The following is a 22,316-nucleotide window of genomic DNA, read 5'->3' as shown; positions in this document are numbered from 1 at the left end:
GTTAATTGTTTGGGGATCCAATAAAGTCTAATTATTGTGGTTTCCTCACCCTGTGTTGTCTGAGTAGTGTTACGCCCACGGTTAAGGAGGCATGCGTTCAGTTGGGATGAGCCCTGAGCCACGCTGTCTTTCTAAAGGCGGCGGGTTTTAGTGGATGAGAGCACCCACTGAGCCCCGTGTCTCCACACAAGTCATAACATTTACACACTGAAAACTGGAAGCACTCCATAGGGACACATGTACTTTTTTAATTAGCTCACTTTTCAGCTTTGCTGTACAGGCTGGGACAGATTGACCAAAGTTATATCGTTGTCAAGGAAGAATGGAGGATTTAATGAGCAATAACAATGATTAGTTGTTTGGTGGCGCTTTAATATACTATGAATGGAGTTGTCTGAGATTGGGATAGTGATGATCTATTTACTTTGGTGGGAGCTGAGCTGCAGTAACCAAGAACCGCCATGGCACACTGTACGGAGATGTGGAATTTTGGCTCTGGACGATGTGTATTTTTGACAGCCATGATTGTAAGCTAATTGATGGGGTACTACCCTGTTTATTTGAAAATAAGGCCTACCCTGAAAATAAGCCCTAGTAGGATTTTTGGGTCTTTTTTGTTTTACTTAAAATATAAGCCCTATTCAAAAAATAAGCCCTAGTTGCAGTTCCATAAGCAGCTAAAAAGCAGCTAAAAAAGTTAAAGAATATAGCAGGACTCTTCATCAAAGAAAGCTGAAATGCCCCAAGAAAAGTAGAAACACCCAAAAGAAGCAAACAAAGCTCCCCCCAACCCCCAAAAAATACAATCAACAGGCCCCAAAGAATTACAGTTGGCAAGTGCTGATTGTGGATGGGCTCTCACACAGAGATCTCTGTTGCTGTCAGGTCCCTTAATGTTCGAGCTGCATTGCACTGCAGCTCTTACAAATGGATTGGATACCAGTATGACTCAAGTGATACTGCTTCCAGTCACCAGGGGGAGCCAACTGCTGTAGAATACAGAGGGACCTGACTGAGATGCAGATTTGTATGTGAGAGCCCATTCACTTTTCAACTCTAAAGCCCACTTTACACGCTGCGATATCGTTACCGATATAGCTAGCGAGCGTACCCACCCCCGTCGGTTGTGCGTCATGGGCAAATCGCTGCCCGTGGCGCACAACTTCGTTAACACCCGTCACACGAACTTACCTTCCCTGCGACGTTTCTGTGGCCGGCGATCCACCTCCTTTCTAAGGGGGCGGTTCGTGCAGCGTCACAGCGACATCACACGGCAGCCGTCCAATAGCAGAGGAGGGGCGGAGATGAGCGGCCGGAACATGCCGCCCACCTACTTCCTTCCTCATTGCCGGTGGACGCAGGTAAGGAGATGTTCGTCGTTCCTGCGGTGTCACACATAGCGATGTGTGCTGCCGCAGAAACGAGGAACAACCAGCGGCATGCACCACCAACGATATTATGAAAAGGAGCAACGTGTCAACGATCAATGATTTTTGACGTTTTTGCGAGCGTTGATTGTCGCTCCTTGGTGTCACACACTGCAATGTCGCTAACGACTCCGGATGTGCGTCACTAACGATGTGACCCCGACGATATATCGTTAGCGATGTCGCAGCGTGTAAAGCACCCTTAATTGTTTGTGGTTTAGTAAGTGCGATTCTTTTAGGGGGTGTCTGCTTTCTTTTGGGGGTAAACTTAGCAGTACATAGAGAATAATACATTTAGGCAGATAATTTAAACCTTTGTAAATCTGGTATGTACCCCCCACTATAGGATGGGTTCTGCACTATAAGAATAGCAGATCAGATAAGAAAATGTGCGTCTGACCCAGTAATAGGATTAACACAAAATGTTGATGTTCCAGAATGTGATGACTGATTATATTTGAATAAATGTTGATTATTTTTGTTGTTGAAGAATAAATGTGGATTGTTGTTAATAGGAAAATATAAGACGTCCCCTGAAAATAAGCCCTGGAGCATCTTTAGGAGCAAAAAATAATATAAGACCCTGTCTTATTTTTGGGGAAAAACAGTAGATGTCATACCTTCACTTATTCGATATTGATGACTTATTCTAAGGTTATAAAATATATTAATACAACTATTGTCAAGTAATTTTGGCTTCTTTTGTACTTGCTACACCTGCTACAATGCTTTTTTTTTATCATTGTCTGCTAAATATCTTTTTCGTTACACTCAGTTTTGATTATATCATTCATTTTATAGACGCAATGGATCCAGAGCTTGGAAATTCATTACAGAGCTAAACAATGATGTGCAGTTCTGTATCCTGTCTGCCATGAAGGATATACAAAGGATGGCTCAAAGCCCAGAAATGGAACAACTCTCAGCTCACCTGCCGTTTGTAGGCTCAGCCCAGTATCCAGCTTGTTGTGCGGCTTGTTACTGATGAACAGATAGCAGAGAACGCAAACAGTGATGATAAATGCCAGCAGGACCACCGCCGCTATGGATAAGCCCACCAGTGCCCCCACGCTGCAGAAACAAGAGCACATGCTGAATGCCGACCAGCCTATACAATGATGTTTAGTAACAATTATATATTCATTTGAAATAAAAAGTAAAAAAAAAATAAAAAAATATCTTCTGAAATGAACCATTCCTCAATCATTTATAACATATTTCATTAATGTGAAGCCCCTTAAGATTTTATGGTGCCTATGTGCTAAATTTTACATTTTTTGTTCCACATTTTAAGCTAAAGTTGGAGGATCGCTTTAAAGGGAACCTGTCACCAGATTTGGCAACTATGAGCTGGAGCCACCATCAGTGAGTCCTTATATACAGCATTCCAGAATACCGCATATTAGAGCCCAGGCCGCTTTATAGAACGTAAAAAGCACTTTTATAATACTCCCCTAAGGGATGGTCCGGTCCGATGGGTGTCGCTGCTCTCCGGTCGGGTGCCTCCTCTCTGCAGTGATCTCCATCCTTCTTCTGTGGAGCACACTAGCCGGCATTGAGATCCTGTGCAGGTGCACTCTGATCTGCCCAATTCAAGGCAGATCAAAGTATTGTAGTGCGCATGCGCGGGCGGTCTTTAACCATTCCTCACGCCTGCGCATTACAGTAATTTAATCTGTCCTCAGCAGGGCAGATCAAAGTGCAGGAAAAAAGGAGTTTGAATCCAGCACTGGTAAAATAAACTTCTTGCTTCATTCCATAACGTTAAAAACACAATAGTGAAAAAAATTAAAACGTGGCCAAATGTGCTTCTACGTGGATACCAGCCACAGGATCCGTGCATTGTTTCTACATACTCACGTTGGCAGCTGTGAGGAGACGTCTATGTGGTGAACTGATATTATTCTCTTTTTATCTAGATCAAAGTGCGCCTGCGCAGTACCGCAATGTCAGCCTATGTGGATGACATAGATGCATCAGCCACACTAGGCTGAGTAAAAGGAGCACGGAGAGAGGAGGCGCCGGACCGGAGAGCAGTGACACCCATTAGACCGGACCACCATGCAGGTGAGTATTATAAAAGTGTTTCTTACGTTACAAAGCGGCCTGGGCTCTTATATACACAGTATACTAGAATGCGGTATATAAGAGCCCACTGGTGATGGCCGCAGCTTATAGTCACCAAAACTGGTGATAGGTTTCCTTTAATTTCTATACTAAAAAAAACTGCAATATGGTTGCACTGATCACTAACCTCTGGGAAAAAAAAACAGCATATCATAGAGTACACAGACAGGAGTGATCACTCAATCAAAGCCATCTGATGGTAAATTTTAGAGGTAGTGCACCCCTCCCCTGCCATCGGCGTCCTGCTTGCAGGAAGTAGGTGCATTCATGATTGATTCACAGTTCGGACTACATTCATAGATGCATGTCATAATATTTTCACACTGAAAACTGGAAAACACTCCATAGGTACACGTCATTTATTAATCAGCTCACTTTTCAGCTTTGCTGTATAGACTGGGACAGTTTGATCAAAGTTATATCATTCATTGTCATTAAAGAATGGAGGATTTAATGAGCAATAATAGTGATTAGTTGTTTGGTGGCCCTTTAATATACTATAAAAGGGGTTGTCTGGGACTTGGATATTGATGATCTATTCACTTTGATGGGAGCTGAGCTACAGTGGAACAAACGGTGCATTCTCTGATGCTGCAAACAGAGAAATTGCTGCCTCTGCAGCATCAGAGGAACACAGCGGGACTGACACTCCAGTACTCCGGTCAGTTTAAAAGAAGTGCTTACAAGCTCTATAGCAAACAGTAATTAAGCGTGTAGTCCTTCAGTCCTTGCCTAGTAAGCTGGCTACTGCTGAAAGACTGCAACCCTCATAAACATCTGGATCTGCAATATGAACGTAACCCAACTGAAGATAAATGACCTGGTAACACACTGCTTACTGACAGTTTCAACCAGGGTAAAAGGGATTTTGCTTTAATTGGTCACTGTTGTGTCAGCAAACATTACATAAGTCAAGAGTATATGCAAATATAAGAAACTTTGTAATATATTTTATGATCCACTTTTTCTAATCCTCTCCACCTCCTTGTCACGAGGAGGAATGTTGGATCAGAAGGTCACAGTGCATTGTGGATCGCAATTCCGCTTTAGTGTCTGTTCATCCTATACTCTGAGATGGATCGTATTTGTAACCTCAGCTGCAGCCACTCCATTCTGTTATAAATATTCGCTCGTCACTCCTCCCTATGCCGTTTATAGCTCATTCCTATGCTGACCATGTTAAAGGAGTTTGTTGCTGCATAGCTGTGGTGTTATTAGTATTGCAGCTGTGAAGTTTCCTATGGAAGAATCTAAGAAGCGCTTTTTGTTGTGTCTTCCCCTACCCCTTTGTCTTACCTACTTTGTGTTGTCTTATTGTACTAATGTCTCTCTGGCCTTCACTAGTTGGGGTGAGTTCAGACCAGCAAAGGCCTAGGCACGTGATCAGCGTTCGAGGGGTAGGACCAGTCTAAGGATATTAGGGAGCGCAGGGAACAGCCTCAGGTGAGTGTTAGAAGGTGACCCCATTCCCCTCTCTCTGTCACCAGGATCCACAGTTGTATCGTTTCCCTGGTGTACCCTTTGTGTTGTGTTGCTCACTGGGGGTCCTCCCCTCCCCTGGCATTACATTACCCTCTTGTACCTGCTTGTTGCCCTACTCATTCGTAGTCCCCTTGTCACTGGCTTGGCACACTCCTGAACTCATAATTTACTCTGAAGAAAAAAAATTGTCTTGGTTAAAACAAGATGGCCTACCAGATCACTGAAATTTCACTTTACGGCTGCTTAATGAAGTTTATGGAAAGTGGAAAGGGAAGAGGAGGAGGAAGCAGAAGAATACAGATTTCTGCAGCTTCCTAGTAAGTGTTTATCTCACACAAGTATTTGATTTATAGCTACATTGCTCAGTTATTGAGCCTGATGCCTGCTTTACACGAGACGACCGATTGTGCGATTTCACGATCGATCGTACCCGCCCCCGTCGTTTGTGCGTCACGGGCAAATCGCTGCCTGTGGCGCACAATATCGCTATTACCCGTCACAAGTACTTACCTTCCCAGCGACGTCGCTGTGGCCGGCGAACAGCCTCTTTTCTAAGGGGGCGGTTCGTGCGGAGTCACAGCGACGTCACACGGCAGGCGTCCTATAGAAGCGGAGGGGCAGAGAGCAGCCGCATGAAAGACATGCCCACCTCATTGCCGGAGGACGCAGGTACGGTGTTGTTCGTCGTTCCTGGGGTGTCACACATAGCGATGTGTGCTGCCTCAGGAATGACGAACAACCTGCATCCAGAACGAGCAACGATATTTTGAAAATGAACGACGTGTCAACGATCAACGATTAGGTGAGTATTTTTGATCGTTAGCGGTTGCTCATACGTTTCACACGCAACAATGTCGCTAACGAGGCCAGATGTGCATCACTAATTCCGTGACCCCCAGCGATATCTCGTTAGCGATGTTGTTTCGTGTAAACCGGCCTTTAGACCAGACCAGACCCCAACAATAAGTCAGCTAATGTTGCAGAATTATAGCAGCCATAACTCCTAGAGACGAAGAACAGGGATCAATGAAGGTAAGGACTCTCAGCTGTTCAAAAAAATTCCCCCATCACCCATTCTCTAAATCCACTGATAATTACTGATTATGAGGTTATTTCTCTGTAAGACAATGCATCCAACAATGAGTATTACAGTATTTTTTCTTAAGAGAAGACATATTTAATCAATAACATGACCAAACAGTTTGGATATCACTGGTCCGTGACAAGGCTTCATCCTGCAAAGCTGATCTGTCAACTTCTTCCAGAAAGTTAGAACCATCTTGAAGGAAAATATTGATTATCATTAGTTCCTGTCCAGGAATCAAAGAATTCAGACAATTGTAGAAACCAGAGAAGTGCTTGTTCTCACCCACAAAGCTCTCCACAATGCGGCACCCCTCTACATCTCCACCCTCCTCTCTGTCTATCACCCCACCCATTCTCTACGCTCTGCAAATGACTTTCGACTAAAAACCACACTAATTCGAACCTCCCACTCCAAGACTTCTTCCGAGCTGCACCAAACCTCTGGAACGCTCTACCCCAAGAAGTTAGGACGAATCACAAATTACTCAGCTTCAGACGCACCCTAAAAACGCATCTTTTTAGGGCGGCCTATCACAATCCCTAGCCAAACTAATTTCACCTAATCCCTCCACAACTTCTCAGAAAATTACCCCACGTCAAACTCCATGGCACCCAAATGCATCTCAAGGCTCTGGCCAACTGGTCCAGGAAGCCATTATCTATCCCCCATTTCCTTGAGATGGCTGGATTGTCATTATAAATAAGCACTTGTACCTTGCCCCCCCCCCCACCATCTCATTGTAGATTGTAAGCTCTCACGAGCAGGGCTGTCTTTTTTCCTTTAAATATTGTATTTTCTATAACTGTTACTTGTTTGTATATGATTCTCCTGAATTGTAAAGCGCTGTGGAATATGTTGGTGCTATAGAAATAAAGATTATTATTATTATTATTATTATTATTATTATTATTATTATGTGCAACACAGTGTTAATAGGGATTCATTTTTGTAATAATTTCACAAAGATTTAATATAATTTTTCTCTTGATTTGATCTGGAAAAACATAAACCATTTTTTTATTGACTACAAAAAAATGATTCTTTACTTGTTTTCTTCATATTTTTTATTATTCATATATTCAAGAACACATGGAGATAATTATGCCTTCACCGGCCCAATCTCCATAAATTTTTCATTGTTCCTAAATAATGTGGGTGTTTTGAAGTACATTAATCTTCACCCAAGATGTTTTAATCTATTAGGTGTAAAATACAATTTGTAATAACAAAATTGTTCTATTTTATTATACTCTCACTTTAGAAATGTTTTGCATTTCCATAAACTCTCATCCAAAAATCTAGATCATCTCTGCCCAATTAATTTAACAATTTAACACTATTAAACTTTTTTACTAAAGCCTTTCTTCATAATTATTGTGTCATAAATTTTATACACTACTTTATTTCTCCTTATCATCTTAAAAATATTCTAACATTGTCTCGGATTCTATCTATCTACCATATTTTTCGTTTTATAAGACGCACCGGATTATAAGACGCACCCCAAATTTAGAGATAAAAAAGGTAAAAAAAATAAAAATGGGGTCCGTCTTATACTCCAGTGTTGTCTTACCAGAGGGGGGCAGCAGTGGCGGTGAAGTGGGTCACAGGAGGCAGATGTTGTGCTGGCAGCAGTGGCGGGTCCGTGGTGGCAGCAGCGGCGGCGAGTCCGTGGCGGCAGCAGCGGTGGTGGTCAGGGACAGCAGCGGTAGCGGCAGCAGTGGCGAGCGGTGGTGGCAGCAGCAGCGGTCAGTGGCGGCAGCAGCGACGTGTCCATGTTGTCAGTGGCGGCAGCAGCGGCGGGTCCATGGTGCCAGTGGCGGCAGCAGCGGCGGGTCAATAGTGCAGGCCAGTGTGGTGAGTGTCTCAGTGTTCGCGGTCACGGTTCAAATGATGGCGCCTCCTTCGGTGCATGCGCAGATGGAGCTCTCATCCAAGGGCTCCATCTGCGCACGCGCTGACTCGGAGCGCCATCATTTGAACTGGGACACTCACCGCACAGCCACCGCAATCCGCACAGCCACCTGCCCGCACGCACAAAGTGGCAGCCAGCATGCCGCCCACCCACACGCACAGAGAGGCAGCCGGCCTGTAGGACAGAGAGGGAGCCGGCACCGACAAGCACCTGGCCGCCCGCACGTAGCTACAGGCACCCGGCTACCCGAACGCACTTGGTCGCCGCACAGACAGCCCCCCGGTAAGCTATATTCAGAATTTAAGACACACCCCTCATTTTCCTCCCAAATTTAAAAAATTACCAAAAAATACGGTAATTACCTCCCTATTGTTTATTGATCGGCATTATTTAACTGAAGATATCTGTAATATGTTACTTATATATCATTCTACTTTATGAGATCATCCATAGACTTCCATTTTCCATTCATGTTAAACCTATTAATGAAAAATAGACCTTGATGACCTTTATTTACCTAGTAATTAAAGGGTTTTTTCCCCCTCTCCCCCTGAAAAAAAAAACAAAACAACTTAAAGAGTAATGTCACGCAATGAGCGTGGTGAGTGCGTTCAGACCAACCGAGGTCTGACACACAACAAAAAAACACACCGAAAAAATACCACAGACAAAGGGGGGAACTCCGGGGACACAATAACAACAGTGGGCCCTGGCACTAGTGAGAGGATATATGGACATCTTCTAACCACACCTGAGCTGTCCCTACCCTCCTAGCCAGTCCCTATACAGGGTCTTCGATCCACCCGTGCCTGTTAGCTGCATATATTTGCTGATTAGATCAGCACACATGTGCGGAGATTACCGCAAGCTCGCATTAGAGACATAGACGACTAATGATGTATTGGTACATCATTAGTCATGAAGGGGTTAATATTGGGTAGATAAAAGATTCTTTACATTTTGTGTTACCAAACAACCTTTCTTCTATCTCTTGTATTAAGACAGATTTTAGTCCCTCAGTGTTAAGCCCGCTTTACACGTTGCAATTTCGCATACAATATCGTATGCGATTTGCAACGCCCCCATCGTATGTGCGGCACGTTCAATTTGTTGAACGTGCCGCACAAACGATTAACCCCGTCACACGTACTTACCCTTCCATACGACCTCGAAGGGTGCACATCCAGCTGAAATGCATCATGGCGCAGAGAGGACTGGGGTACGCCAGTCCAATGCTGAGTGGGTAAAATAAGTATTGAACAAGTCACCAATTTTCTAAGCTGTAAAATGGCCATCGTTTGTTTTATATACCTGTTACATCTCTCTCCCCAGCTACCTTCAATGTCATGAAGTTTTAATGAAAAATTGAATAAAAGAAAAAGTTTGACTATTTCAGTTATGTTCACAATGGCTGGAAGATATTTCCCTAATCTTCTAAAAATAGTCTCTTTTATTCTTCCGAATTAATCCTCTAGCGTTGCATGTTACCACTTTTATTCTCTGCGTGTCATTTTTATTTAGTATGCTCAATCACAAAGAGTGAAATAAAGCAAAGAAAATATTTCTTCCTATCCATTCTTGAATTAATTTTGTACAAGCGTGTTAGGGCCAGGTGGACGGGCAGACCCAGGAGGTGGATCCACTGGGCCGAACTCCTCACGGAAGGCAAGGGGTCCGGTAGCCGGAGCACTACAGGTAGCAGGATAGTCCGTGCAAAATAGTGGAATGTAGAAGTCCCTGGGACCACGGAGTCACAGATGGTAGTCCGGGTGACGGAGCTCAGGTTCGGAGGCCGAGATGTTGTCAGGCAAAGTCCGGAACTGATGGAGCGAGAGGACGGGTCACCACAGGGATCAAAGATGGTACGGACTGACGGGATGGCAGATAGTCAGCGTGCGGGGTTCGGGAATCGTCAGGACCGGATGGCGAGGCAGGAGCGGCTCTAGAAGAGAGAGAGGTGAGTATATCACAGAGACAAGGAGACCTGACTCCTAGCTTAGGAAACACGAAGAACAGGCCCCGCCCACTTGGACATTAAACCCCTTTATACCCTGTACCTGTGTGTTCAATATCCTGTCTGTGGACGCTGGCCCTTTAAGAAAGGGTCAATGACCGCGCGCGCGCCCTAATGCGCATGCGCGAGGCCCGGGTGCCAGAAGCCAGGGCAGGGAGCGGCGAACAGGAGGCAGGGGAGCCGGGCTGGAGTGAAGCTGACAGCGGACGCTGGGAGCGGGGACCGGGACGCCTGGGGATCCTAGGTGAGGAGGCCTGGAGGCTGTGGAGCGGGGGACGCCGGACAGAGGAGCCGGGGAGCGAGCCAGGGAAGCCAGGGAGCGTGGCAGGGGAGCCGGGGAGCTGGACAGGGGACCCGGGGAGCGTGACAAAGCGGTTCATTTAGATCTTTCTGAATGAAGCGTCCTAATCTGGGTATGTCATACAGCATAAACTTCATACGCCTGTGTCGATGGAAAGATAAAGAAAAAGATGTGATTCTTGGCAGAAGGTGAGGACAAAAATGACGAAAGCGCAAAACCCCAAAAAATTGCCCAGTGTGAAGGGGTTAATATTGTCTTCTGGAGGATCAATACCAAGAGAGATGTAACAATTTTCTGCATCAGACGCTAATTAATGGACAATTTACCTATTTCAGTGTCTGTTGGAAACCAGGATTGTCGGTGAAGATATTGACAGAAGACTTTATACTCCGTGCACTTCATAGAACCAGCAATCTAAGCCCAACAAAGCTGCAAGCAATCGTCAAATTGACGAGAAATAGCAAACTGCCTAAAAAGCTACATTGTTTTCTAAAATATCACATATGTATTGTGCACAGAGATGGTCTATGGAAATAGGGACCAACCGTATCCTATGATTTTCAAGGCTATTAATCCTTTTGGGTTCTAAATGGCTTACTACGACCTTCAGTTTCATTGTTTGCTCCTGAATGAGGAGGAAAAACATTGACTGTGTAGATTGGAATTACGTTGTGGAAATAATAAGCCATCTGCACTTTCTGAAAATGACGTTCTACCGAAAAGAACAACACAAATATCTAACATGATCTAAACACTGGCCATGAAACCAAAGATAATGAATGTAGTTCTTCATACGCTATGCCAGGGATGTGCAGTAAGAAAGGTTTACTAAGTTTTATCTTCTGTAAAGTTGAAAATTAGTTTAGGCTTCAAAGTGTTTTACTAAAAGCAGACCTAGATATCTGGAACTGTCCCACTGTCCTCACCAACCCACATAATAACATATGGAAAATTTCCAGTGTCTGGCTTAGCTTGGGTTGCCACTTCTTGGGACAAAAAAGGAGACAGTTGCACTCTGTAGAGCTAAGATATGTGTAACAGTGAATATGGGAATATAGATATGCTGTTACGGGGCTGCCTGGTATTATAACTAATTACGAGTAACAGGCAGTCAGGGCCCACCGTGCAACTGCTGCTAGTGACAGCAGAAAAGGGTGTCTGTACCACAGAAGTAGTACTTGTTCCTGTTACTCCACAGCAACACTAGGACTAGTACGACACACCCTGTTTAACTCACAGCGAGTACCGTATTAGCATAAACTAATATGTGGTGGCAAATAAATAAGTTAGGGCGACTATCCCATACGAATAGGAAATACTTCTGTTACGTCACAGAAGTAAGCTAGTAAATTAACAAAGCATAAACAATGCTCCTAGGTAAGGAGAGAATGCACAGGTCTCCTGTTAATGGTCACAGGCAAACCTAAGAACTAACCTCTATTATGCTCATAGAGGAAGTTTAATATGACAACTGATAACAGAGAGCAATAGCTTTCTCTGAAATGGCTCAAGTGCAAGTCCCTGTCCAAGCCCCGTGTGCTAACCGCACTATAAGGATCCAGGGAACTCTCTATGCTATCCGCAGAGAGTAAACAGGAGCGAAGGGGGAGAGGTTCCTACCTAGCCCAAGTCCCCTAAAGCATGGGAAGCGGGTATATTATGCAGACTCGCATGGAGCGTCTACTCCCACACAAGCACATGTAACAACTGAGCATCGAGAGGCGGGCTCCAAGGCCCTTTATAAACTTGGCTCCACCCACAAGATGGAGGATAATTAACAGGAACAACCCAGGGCCAATAGTAACGAGCAACGACAGAAGTGACGTCACCCTCGGCCAATCATGTAATGCCACATCACATGCCGAGGACCATGTGATCCCCGCATCATCTTTGACATCACCCACGGCCAATCATGTAATGCCACATCGCAGACATGCTCAGAACAGAGTACAGTGGTACCTCGCTTAACGAGTAACCCACTTAACGAGAATTTCGATTAACAAGCAAAGCTTTCTGTAAATTTGTAACCTGCTTTACGAGAAAGCTTTGCTGTACGAGCGAAATTCTCACCTCACACACTTCCGGTTCCGTCCATCCACCGCGCTCTAACCCGCACTTGCACTGTCCACACAAACACACATGTACGCACAAACACACACAAACATACACACACTCACACACATACAGTATTATGCTCACCTTACCTTCCGTTCCACCGCCGGCCTCATGGTTCTTGTAGTTCCCGGGTACATCGCGGTGAACTACAAGTACCATGAGGCCAGCGGTGCAACGGAAGGTAAGGTGAGCATATTATGTGGCGCCCTGGACAAGCCAGGGGCCACAGAGAACAATACCAACACACCCCACACTCCCGGCAGGCACACCGAAGTCAGACACAAAAACCCTTGTTGCCTTCCTCCAGGGGCTGATGTCCACACCAGGGGGTGGAGCCAGGCGGTTGGTCTCCGCCCACCGAGGAGTTCACAGTCCTGGAGGCAGGAAAACAGTCAGATTAGTTGGAGAGGTGAAAGTGGAAGGAAGCGAAGTAGCAGTAGAGCAGACTAAGTTGGTCCGGGTGTGTGGCCCGGACGGAGCAGCAAGGTTGGCAGACGGTGGTGACCGTCTGCAGGAGTGGCCTATCGGAGTTTACCGCAAGGACCGTGGACAGGCGGTGGCCCGGCGGTACCGGATCGGTACACAAAGAGAAGTCAGCACCATCTGGCAGGGGCTTACGGACCCCGGCAAGGCTAGGAGTCGCCGTGAATTTGCCAAATTCGTTAGCGAAGGGGACCTCCTGGGTTTCCCAGCAACCAAGTCCCGAAAGAAGGCGACAGTCCAACCAGGAGAGGGAGACACAGCCACCGCCAAGGCTACCGTTTCTCAGGGCCAGAGCCTGCGGGCAAAAGGGGCTCCTCCGGCCCATATCCAAGCCGGGGAGCGGGTTACCGGTGGGAACCCATTGGAACCGTTACACTACGTAGGTGCAGGGAAAGGCAGTCACCATCAACCTGCCGGGAGAAGCAACACCACAGCCGTCTGTGGGACCCGTCCATCCAGCCGTGTGTTTTACCGAGAACTGTGTCCTCATCATTGGCTGAGTGAGTACCACCGTGCCGTGCGGCACAGCGCTGCCCCTGCAACCCTGCACCTCACCAGGCCCCGCAACCCGCCTGCCATCCATCCCTACCTACCCCATCACTGGGCCCCGGGAGCCGGAGAGAGACTAAGGGGGACTGATGGCGTCTGGCCGCATGTAGCCCGCGGCTATACGAGAAAGGACGCCGGGACCCCGCGATCTGCTGAGCCCTGCAAAGGATGTCTGCCCCGCCTAGCTATGCGGAGGCTACCGAGCCGGTGCCCGGAACAGTGACGTGGCTCAGGGCCCGAACGGCGGGGATCTGCCGACGCTACCGGAGTCAGATATGTCTGCTGATGGAGCAGTGGACCGCGGAGGTGGAAGCGGTATCCGCGGTCGCTCGGGTGTATGGAATGGAAGCAATGATGGAGGAGCTGGTGAGTGACCCACGCCCCTGTGTCCCCGAGGGACCGGCCATTGCGGCTGAGGGACCCGGTCTACCCCTGGCCCCCATGCCGCCTCCGTCTTCCTTGCCCGTGCACCGTGCTGCGCCTGGCCCGTCTGGCGTACACCCCTTCGTGGCAGTGGCCGAGAGAGTGGCGAGTCCAGAAGCTGCGGCGGCTGGCGGCGACCCACCTGGCGCAGGGACGGATGATAGCGACTCCGGACCGGACACAGAGCCTGTTTCCGAGGAGGACGAAGGAGTCGTCGCCCTGGATGGCATGGAGGCCACTTACATTCCCCGGAGTGGAAATAACGGATACCGGGCGGCCCTTCCTCGTCGCGCCTGCTATGCGCTGGAGGGGCTGGTGCCTGTGTTCTTCCACCCAGGGCCGGCGGAGGATGATGAAAGCGACCAGTAAGGGCAGTGGAGTCCCGTTGCAGTTGTCCCCCGTTGGGACCACCAGAGTGTTAAAAGTACCGTTTGAAAAAGAATGATACAGAAGAATGTTATCTGATTTGCAGCTTGATTTGCACCGGTCGTTGCCGGCAACTGGTCCCCGTTGGGACCCCCTTTTCAAATTATGCGTAGAAACTACTACGAACAGGCCCGAGAACTAGCAGGGAAACCACAAACTTGTGGCATGTAAATAATAATGTTTTGTTGGCTTTTACCGTGACCGCCTCCGGAGAGGCAGATTGGAGGAAGGGCCCGCAGTGGAGCAGGCTGGGGCCCAGCCACCACCGGAACCGGTGGCGATCCTCTGGAGGGGTTCAGGGGTTCCCCATGGACGTGGGTCCCCTGAAAAGGACAGAACCCGCTCGGGCAACTTGTGCAGGACTGGGGTCAAGGGGTGCTGCCCATTTGCTTAGGGGCAGCATCAGGGCCAGGTTGCTTGGGTGGGAAAGAGCGGAAGCCGTAACCGTTACGCAACGTTTAAGTAAGAGTACCTCCCGATGTGGGAAGAAGTTATTATGTTTGTAAACTGTTTTACCATTTTTCTATTTTTCAGTTGTGAAAATAAAACCGGTGATGGACGGGCAGCCCGCGGACTGTCTGCATTTTACTAAGGGGGAATGTGGCGCCCTGGACAAGCCAGGGGCCACAGAGAACAACACCAACACACCCCACACTATCGGCAGGCACACCGAAGTCAGACACAAAAACCCTTGTTGCCTTCCTCCAGGGGCTGATGTCCACACCAGGGGGTGGAGCCAGGCGGTTGGTCTCCGCCCACCGAGGAGTTCACAGTCCTGGAGGCAGGAAAACAGTCAGATTAGTTGGAGAGGTGAAAGTGGAAGGAAGCGAAGTAGCAGTAGACCAGACTAAGTTGGTCCGGGTGTGTGGCCCGGACGGAGCAGCAAGGTTGGCAGACGGTGGTGACCGTCTGCAGGAGTGGCCTATCGGAGTTTACCGCAAGGACCATGGACGGGCGGTGGCCCGGCGGTACCGGACCGGTACACAAAGAGAAGTCAGCACCATCTGGCAGGGGCTTACGGACCCCGGCAAGGCTAGGAGTCGCCGTGAATTTGCCAAATTCGTTAGCGAAGGGGACCTCCTGGGTTTCCCAGCAACCAAGTCCCGAAAGAAGGCGACAGTCCAACCAGGAGAGGGAGACACAGCCACCACCAAGGCTACTGCTTCTCAGGGCCAGAGCCTGCGGGCAAAAGGGGCTCCTCCAGCCCATATCCAAGCCGGGGAGCGGGTTACCGGTGGGAACCCATTGGAACCGTTACACTACGTAGGTGCAGGGAAAGGCAGTCACCATCAACCTGCCGGGAGAAACAGCCGTCTGTGGGACCCGTCCATCCAGCCGTGTGTTTTACCGAGAACTGTGTCCTCATCATTGGCTGAGTGAGTACCGTCGTGCCGTGCGGCACAGCGCTGCCCCTGCTACCCTGCACCTCATCAGGCCCCGCAACCCGCCTGCCATCCATCCCTACCTACCCCATCACCGGGCCCCGGGACAACCAACCCCCTACCCACGGAGGGGAGAACTAACATCAAAGCTGCTCCCTGTCACCGCTCCCGGGATCCCCGTCCAGAGCAGCGGTGGTGTCACCAATATCACCACAACCGTGGGTGGCGTCACGGACAATATCTAAAATCCCCACAATCCAATCCCCCCTTTTCACTCACGGCGAGGAACGCCGCTCGAGTCCCCGGGATCCGGCCCACCGCTCGAGCCACCACCGAGCAACAGCAGCAGCAGCCGGACCCGAGCAGTGGGAGAGCGCAGCGTCACCTCCTCCGCCCGTGACAATTATATCTGTACCTTCCGTTTCATCTCCGGCCTCCTGTAGTGCGTCGCGCCGCTCTGCTCCGCTCCGCTCCAGGCATCGGCATCCATAGCAACGAAGCAGGAACTTCCTGGTTCCTGTCACCGCTTGTCAAAGGCAGCGCGCTGGCCAATCAGAGGCAAGCGGCTCTGCCTTTGACGTCAGCGTTCTGGCAGGAAGTTCCGCCCTCGTTGTTATGGTCACCTGATACACGGCCCGCACCGGAGAACAGCAAGTCCCAGGAGACCGTCGATGGAACGGAAGGTAAGGTGAGCATATACTATGTGCGTGTGAATGTGTGCTTGTGTGTTTGTGTGAGTTTGTGTGTGTTTGTACATGTTTGTGTGCGTTTGTGAATGTGTGGAATGATAGAATAGGGGACCAGGATGGGACATTTAACACATTGTGGAACGGATCATCAGCATTGCAATGATTTCCTATGGGAAATCTTGCTCTGCTGAACGAGTAACTTGATTAACAAGCACAGTCCCAGAACGGATTGTTCTCGTTAAGCAAGGTTCCACTGTACACACTTAGCCTCAGAAATGACTAAGTCCATGAGCATGCTCAGAAGCTCAAAATTGGGACTTAGACTCAGGAAGCTAAGAAGTTCCCAAACGACTGGAACGACGCAAACGAGAAGCAGAAGGGGAAGAAGGGGAACGTGGAGCAACAGACCCAGGGGCCATAACACATGCATTACTGCTATCAAAAACATGTAAAAATTGAGATACTTAGCACACAAAAATGGCCAGGACAGTTTTATGTGAGCCCAACAGCCAGCAGCAAGGCGACCTCTGCATGTCTATATTCCCATGTTCATTGTTACTCATATCTTAGCACTACAGAGCGCAACTATCTCCCTTTTGTTACTATGTTTCATGTTCAGTTTGCACCTTTTCACATTAGAAAGGTAGGTGTAAGGTTCCGGGTTTTCCATGGAACTTGTTGTGTCTGCTTGGCCTCGTCCAAGATGGAGTCTCTTGCCTTGTCTTTCCCTTGAACTTCCTGTCTGGCCTGCTTATAAGGCTGGACTCACATGAGTGTATGGCATCTGATGCGACAGCATCGGATGCAATATGCTAATGACCCTTGACTCAGGCTCTGCTGTGAGTGTGAGCCGAGTATCATGCGACTGTGACCCAATCTTGCAATCAGGTCACAGCTGTGAAGGTGAGGGCGGGTGCTGTGGAGGAGAGGGAGTGGTTAATCCCCCCATCTCCTCCATTGTCAGCCTGTGCATATATCGCACTGCACTGGGATAACATCCGAGTACAATCCAATGTTTCTCTCGCATCCATTCACTTGAATGGGTGTGAGTGATATGGCTGTAGCAGAAAATCGCAGCATGAGAAAAGCTGACCAACTGCTCTCCCTCATTGCCTAACATTGGTCAGAGTGCAATGAGAGATTTTCTCGCATTGCACTCGTCGATTTTCACGCTCGTGTGAGCGCACCCTAAGTTGCGGTCCGGGATCCATTCCTTGCCTGAGTATTTTGTGCTACTGGCACCTAAGTCAGTTCTGGACTTCATGCTATTGAGTGTTTATCCTGTGCTCAGCCTCAGTACTGTTCAGCTGCCTGTAGTCTACGGGATTATCCTGATCCTTGCTTGGTTCCCTCACTTCAAGAGTCCTAGGAGAAGTGCTAACACTTCCTTGGTCTGTAAGAACTAGCGTCTCGGTTAGTGATCAGTGTTCTTATCCAGAACATTATTCTGGCCATTCACCCCTTGTTGCTGTGCATATTATTCTCGACATTCACCACCTGTTTGCTGTGCAAATTATGCTGAACATTCATCACTAGTTTGCTGAGAGTACTTTGGCATATTATTCTGGCCTTTCGCAAATTTGTTTGCTGTGCGCAATACTGCATATGCTGTCTGAACATTTACATATTAGTGCAGTTGCACTTAAATTTAATTTGTAGTTGCCTCTGTTATTCTATTATTTACACTGTTTATTATTTGTTAATACATAGTATTTACCCAATCCTTGTCTCAGTTTTGTTATATTCCACACAATCAGATTCCAGAGTATCTACATATTTGTTACAGAAGGATGTGTCATCAGTCTTTTTCTTAGATTACAGGGTTATGCCTTCTGATTGAGCACTCCTGCTATTCATCCTCAAGCTATTTTAATTCTCCATTTGCAGGTTCCTGTCCGCCCATTAATTGTAAAGTTTTTAACCCAAAAAGAGGCATTCGTTTGATAGGGACCCAACAAAAAGAGGGCGCCTTGCCGCTGGCTGTTGGGCTCACATAAAACTGGCCATATTTGTGTGCTAAGTATCTCAATTCTTACATATCTTTCATAGCAGTAAAGCATGTCTATATTGCCATATCCATTGTTACACATATCTTAGCACTATAGTGTGCAATTGTCTCTTTTTTGTTACTACTGTATGTTTCATGCTCAGTATGCAGTATGCACCAGGTCAGATTAGAAAGGTAAGATGTGCCATCAGTCTTTTTCTTAGTTCTTGGGACAAAGCAAGTATTGAATCCCTAACTCAGTAATGATGCCCCCTGAGAGTCTCCTTAAAGTATATAATGCACCTGGAATGACCCCTTTAGAAAATATTAGTGTCTCCTTAAAAGGTCATTTGGAACTGTGACCCTTTGAAAAGTATTAATGCTACCTTTGTACCACCCCTCACAAAAAAAGTATACAACAAGTAAAATAAGTGCTGGACACGTCACCAATTTTATAAGTAAATATCTTTCTAAAGTAAATATGATGCTGGAGATCTGTTGTTGGAGCCATGTCGTCTGCAGCCCTGGTGTTTGGCTGCAGCAGTCATGTTTGTGTGATATCCTTTCGTCTATGTTCCCCTGTCTGTCCTCCTTCCCCTGTGTTATATTATAATAGCAGTGACGTCTAATGCACTCACCAGCCTTGGCACTAGACAGGGTGAGTGGAGGGACAGTAGGGACTAGGCACGTGATGGCAACAAGGAGAAGGGCTACTATAGGGACATTAGGGGAGCTCAGGGGCCAGACAAAGGTTAGTGTCAGGAGGTGTCCCATCCCTCGCTACTTCTCATCATGGTCTTCCTCTCCCTTTCCATCCCCGTTATACCTCTGTGTTGTGCCATGCCCCGGACATCCCCTAGTCCATGCATGACAATTATGCCACGATCACACGTTCAGTATTTGGTCAATATTTTACAACAGTATTTGTAGCCAAAACCAGGAATCGAACAATTAGAGGAAAGATATAATAAAAACATGGGCACCACTGTATTTTTCACCCACTTCTGGTTTTGGCTACAAGTACTGGGGTAATAAACTCACTAAATACTCAAATACTCAACGTGTGCATGTGGACTTACATACAGTCATGGACAAAAGTTTTGAGAATGACACCAAAATTATATTTTCACATGATCTGTTGCCCTCTGGTTTTTAATTGTTTGTCTGATGTTTACATCACATACAGAAATATAATTGCAATCATATTATGAGTACCAAAAGGTTATATTAACAGTTAGAATGAGTTAATGCAGCAAGTCAATATTTGCAGTGTTGACCCTTCTTCTTCAGGACCTCTGCAATTCTCCCTGGCATGCTCTCAATCAACTTCTGGACCAAATCCTGACTGATAGCTGTCCATTCTTGCATAAGCAATGCTTGCATTTTGCCAGAATTTTTTGGTTTTTGTTTGTCCACCCGTTTCTTGATGATTGCCCACAAGTTCTCAATGGGATTAAGATCTGGGGAGTTTCCAGGCCATGGACCCAAAATCTCTATGTTTTGTTCCATGAGCCATTTAGTGATCACCTTTGCTTTATGGCAAGGTGCTCCACCATTCTGGAAAAGGCATTTTTGGGCGCCAAACTGCTCTTGGAGAGTTGGGAGAAGTTGCTCTTGGAGGACATTCTGGTACCATTCTTTATTCATGGCTGTGTTTTCGGCAAGACTGTGAGTGAGCCGATTCCCTTGGCTGAGAAGCAACCCCACACATGAATCGTTTCAGGATGCTTAACAGTTGGCATGAGACAAGACTGGTGGTAGCGCTCACCTCTTCTTCTCCTAATAAGCTGTTTTCCAGATGTCCCAAACAATCGAAAAGGGGATTCATCTGAGAAAATGACTTTACCCCAGTCCTCAGCAGTCCACTCCCTGCACCTTTTGCAGAATATCAGTCGGTCCCTGATGTTTTTTCTGGAGAGAAATGGCTTCTTTGCTGCCCTCCTAGAAATCAGGCCTTGCTCAAAGAGTCTCCGCCTCACAGTGCGTGCAGAAGCACTCACACCAGCCTGCTGCCATTGCTGAGCTAGCTCGGCACTGTTGGTAGTCCGATCCCGCAGCTGAAACAGTTTTAAGATACGGTCCTGGCGTTTCCTGGTCCTTCTTGGGCGCCCAGGAGCCTTTTTGGCAACAATGGAAGCTCTCTCCTTGAATTTCTTGATGATGCGATAGATTGTTGACTGAGGTGCAATCTTTGTAACTGCGATACTCCTCCCTGTTAGGCCATTTTTGTGCAGAGCAATGATGGCTGCACGTGTTTCTTTAGAGATAACCATGGTTAACTGAAGAGAAACAATGATACCAAGCACCAGCCTCCTTTTAAAGTGTCCAGTGGTGTCATTCTTTCTTAATCATGACTGATTGATCGCCAGCCCTGTCCTCATCAACACCCACACCTGTGTTAATGGAACAATCACTAAAACAATGTTAGCTGCTCCTTTTAAGGCAGGAATGCAGTGATGTTGAAATGTGTTTTGGGGGTTAAAGTTCATTTTCTTAGCCAATATTGACTTTGCAAGTAATTGCTGTTAAGCTGATCACTCTTTATGACATTCTGGAGTATATGCAAATTGCCATTAGAAAAACTTAAGCAGTAGACTTTGTAAAAATTAATATTTGTAGCATTCTCAAACTTTTGGCCATGACTGTACACTATATACCACATACATATACACTATATACACATTATCAGATGTAATCACCTATGATGACTGTATCCTGAAGCAGCCGTGGCCTTTACACTCCTGCCCCAGAGGAGTGACAGTGACTGATCCCACAAAAGCACCACCCCTGTAACTGAAACTTAAGGTCTGTACTGCATTCACCTAAGCATATTGAGTCTTTTTATAAAGGGAACTTGTCACCAGTTTTTTGGCCTATAAGCTGCGGCCACAACCACCGGGCTCTTATATACAGCATTCTAACATGCTGTATATAAGAGCCCACGCCGTGGGTATAACATAAAAAACACTTTATAATACTTACCTAACGGTCGCTGCAGTGGGCCTTATGGGCGTCTCCGGTGCCGGCGCCGCCTCTTTCGGCCATCTTCGTCCTCTTTCTGAAACCTGGTTGCATGACGCGGCTACGTCATACACACTCGCCGATCCTGCTCAGGACCTGAATGCTGGTGAGTGTGGATGACGTCGGACCCGTCATGCACCGCGGCTAGAGAAGAAGGAGTACAAAGATGGACAAAAGAGGTGGCGCCGGCACCAGACAATGGAGACACCCATAAGGCCAACCGCGCGACCGTTGGGTAAGTATTATAAAGTATTTTTTATGTTATACCTCCGGCCTGGGCTCTTATATACAGCATGTTAGAATGCTGTATATAAGAGCCCGGTGGTGGTGGCCGCAGCTTATAGGCCAAAAAAGTGGTGACAGGTTCCCTTTAAGATAAATACATGGAATTTTTATTTTTATTTTTAAACCATGTTAGTGATGCACATTGCATCATTTAAAACACATTGGGGACGGTTTAACACTAGAAGTCCCAGGAATTTCGAGCTCCATAGGGTTCCAATGGTAGAAATGTTAAATGACCCCTCTCTGGGACTTCTAGTGTTAATATAAAAAAAAACCACCATAACCTACCATAACAGGTTACCTTTAACTAAAACTTCCCGTATAAGGAACCATAAAAAACTGTTATAAAGGGGCCTGGGAACATGAAAGAAAACTGGGCCGCATGGATCGTTCATCTTTGACCAAATCGTACTCTTTGGAGGGTCTTCAGGTCAAAACATTCATTGAAATGCAGCAAGCATGGGGGTTCCAGCATGCGTCAAATATTCTCTACATGCTTTATGTTCCTGATGATGGTATTGTTGTTTTCTAGCGCCTAGATCCAGAAAATCAATAAAAAGTGCTTGAAAAACAAATATAAAATCCAATAAAACAATAAAATCC

The 22,316-nt window shown here is 47.0% G+C and overlaps 1 protein-coding gene across 3 annotated transcripts in view; it reads right to left on the bottom strand.

Annotated features, from left to right (window-relative positions):
* Positions 1–22,316, bottom strand: part of SHISAL2A (shisa like 2A) — a 104,015-nt gene that overhangs the window by 62,673 nt on the left and 19,026 nt on the right. For all 3 annotated transcript variants that reach the window (XR_012725045.1, XM_075321063.1, XM_075321064.1), the window contains exon 2: positions 2,359–2,498. Coding sequence is in view for 2 of the 3 variants with exons in the window: in XM_075321063.1 (XP_075177178.1) it covers positions 2,359–2,498 (140 nt within the window). In the remaining variant the exon portion in view is untranslated. The remainder of the gene's footprint in view (positions 1–2,358; positions 2,499–22,316) is intronic.

This window comes from Anomaloglossus baeobatrachus, chromosome 8 (assembly GCF_048569485.1).
Source record: "Anomaloglossus baeobatrachus isolate aAnoBae1 chromosome 8, aAnoBae1.hap1, whole genome shotgun sequence".
Classification (NCBI taxonomy): domain Eukaryota; kingdom Metazoa; phylum Chordata; class Amphibia; order Anura; family Aromobatidae; genus Anomaloglossus; species Anomaloglossus baeobatrachus.
This window is presented reverse-complemented; position numbering and strand designations above follow the sequence as displayed.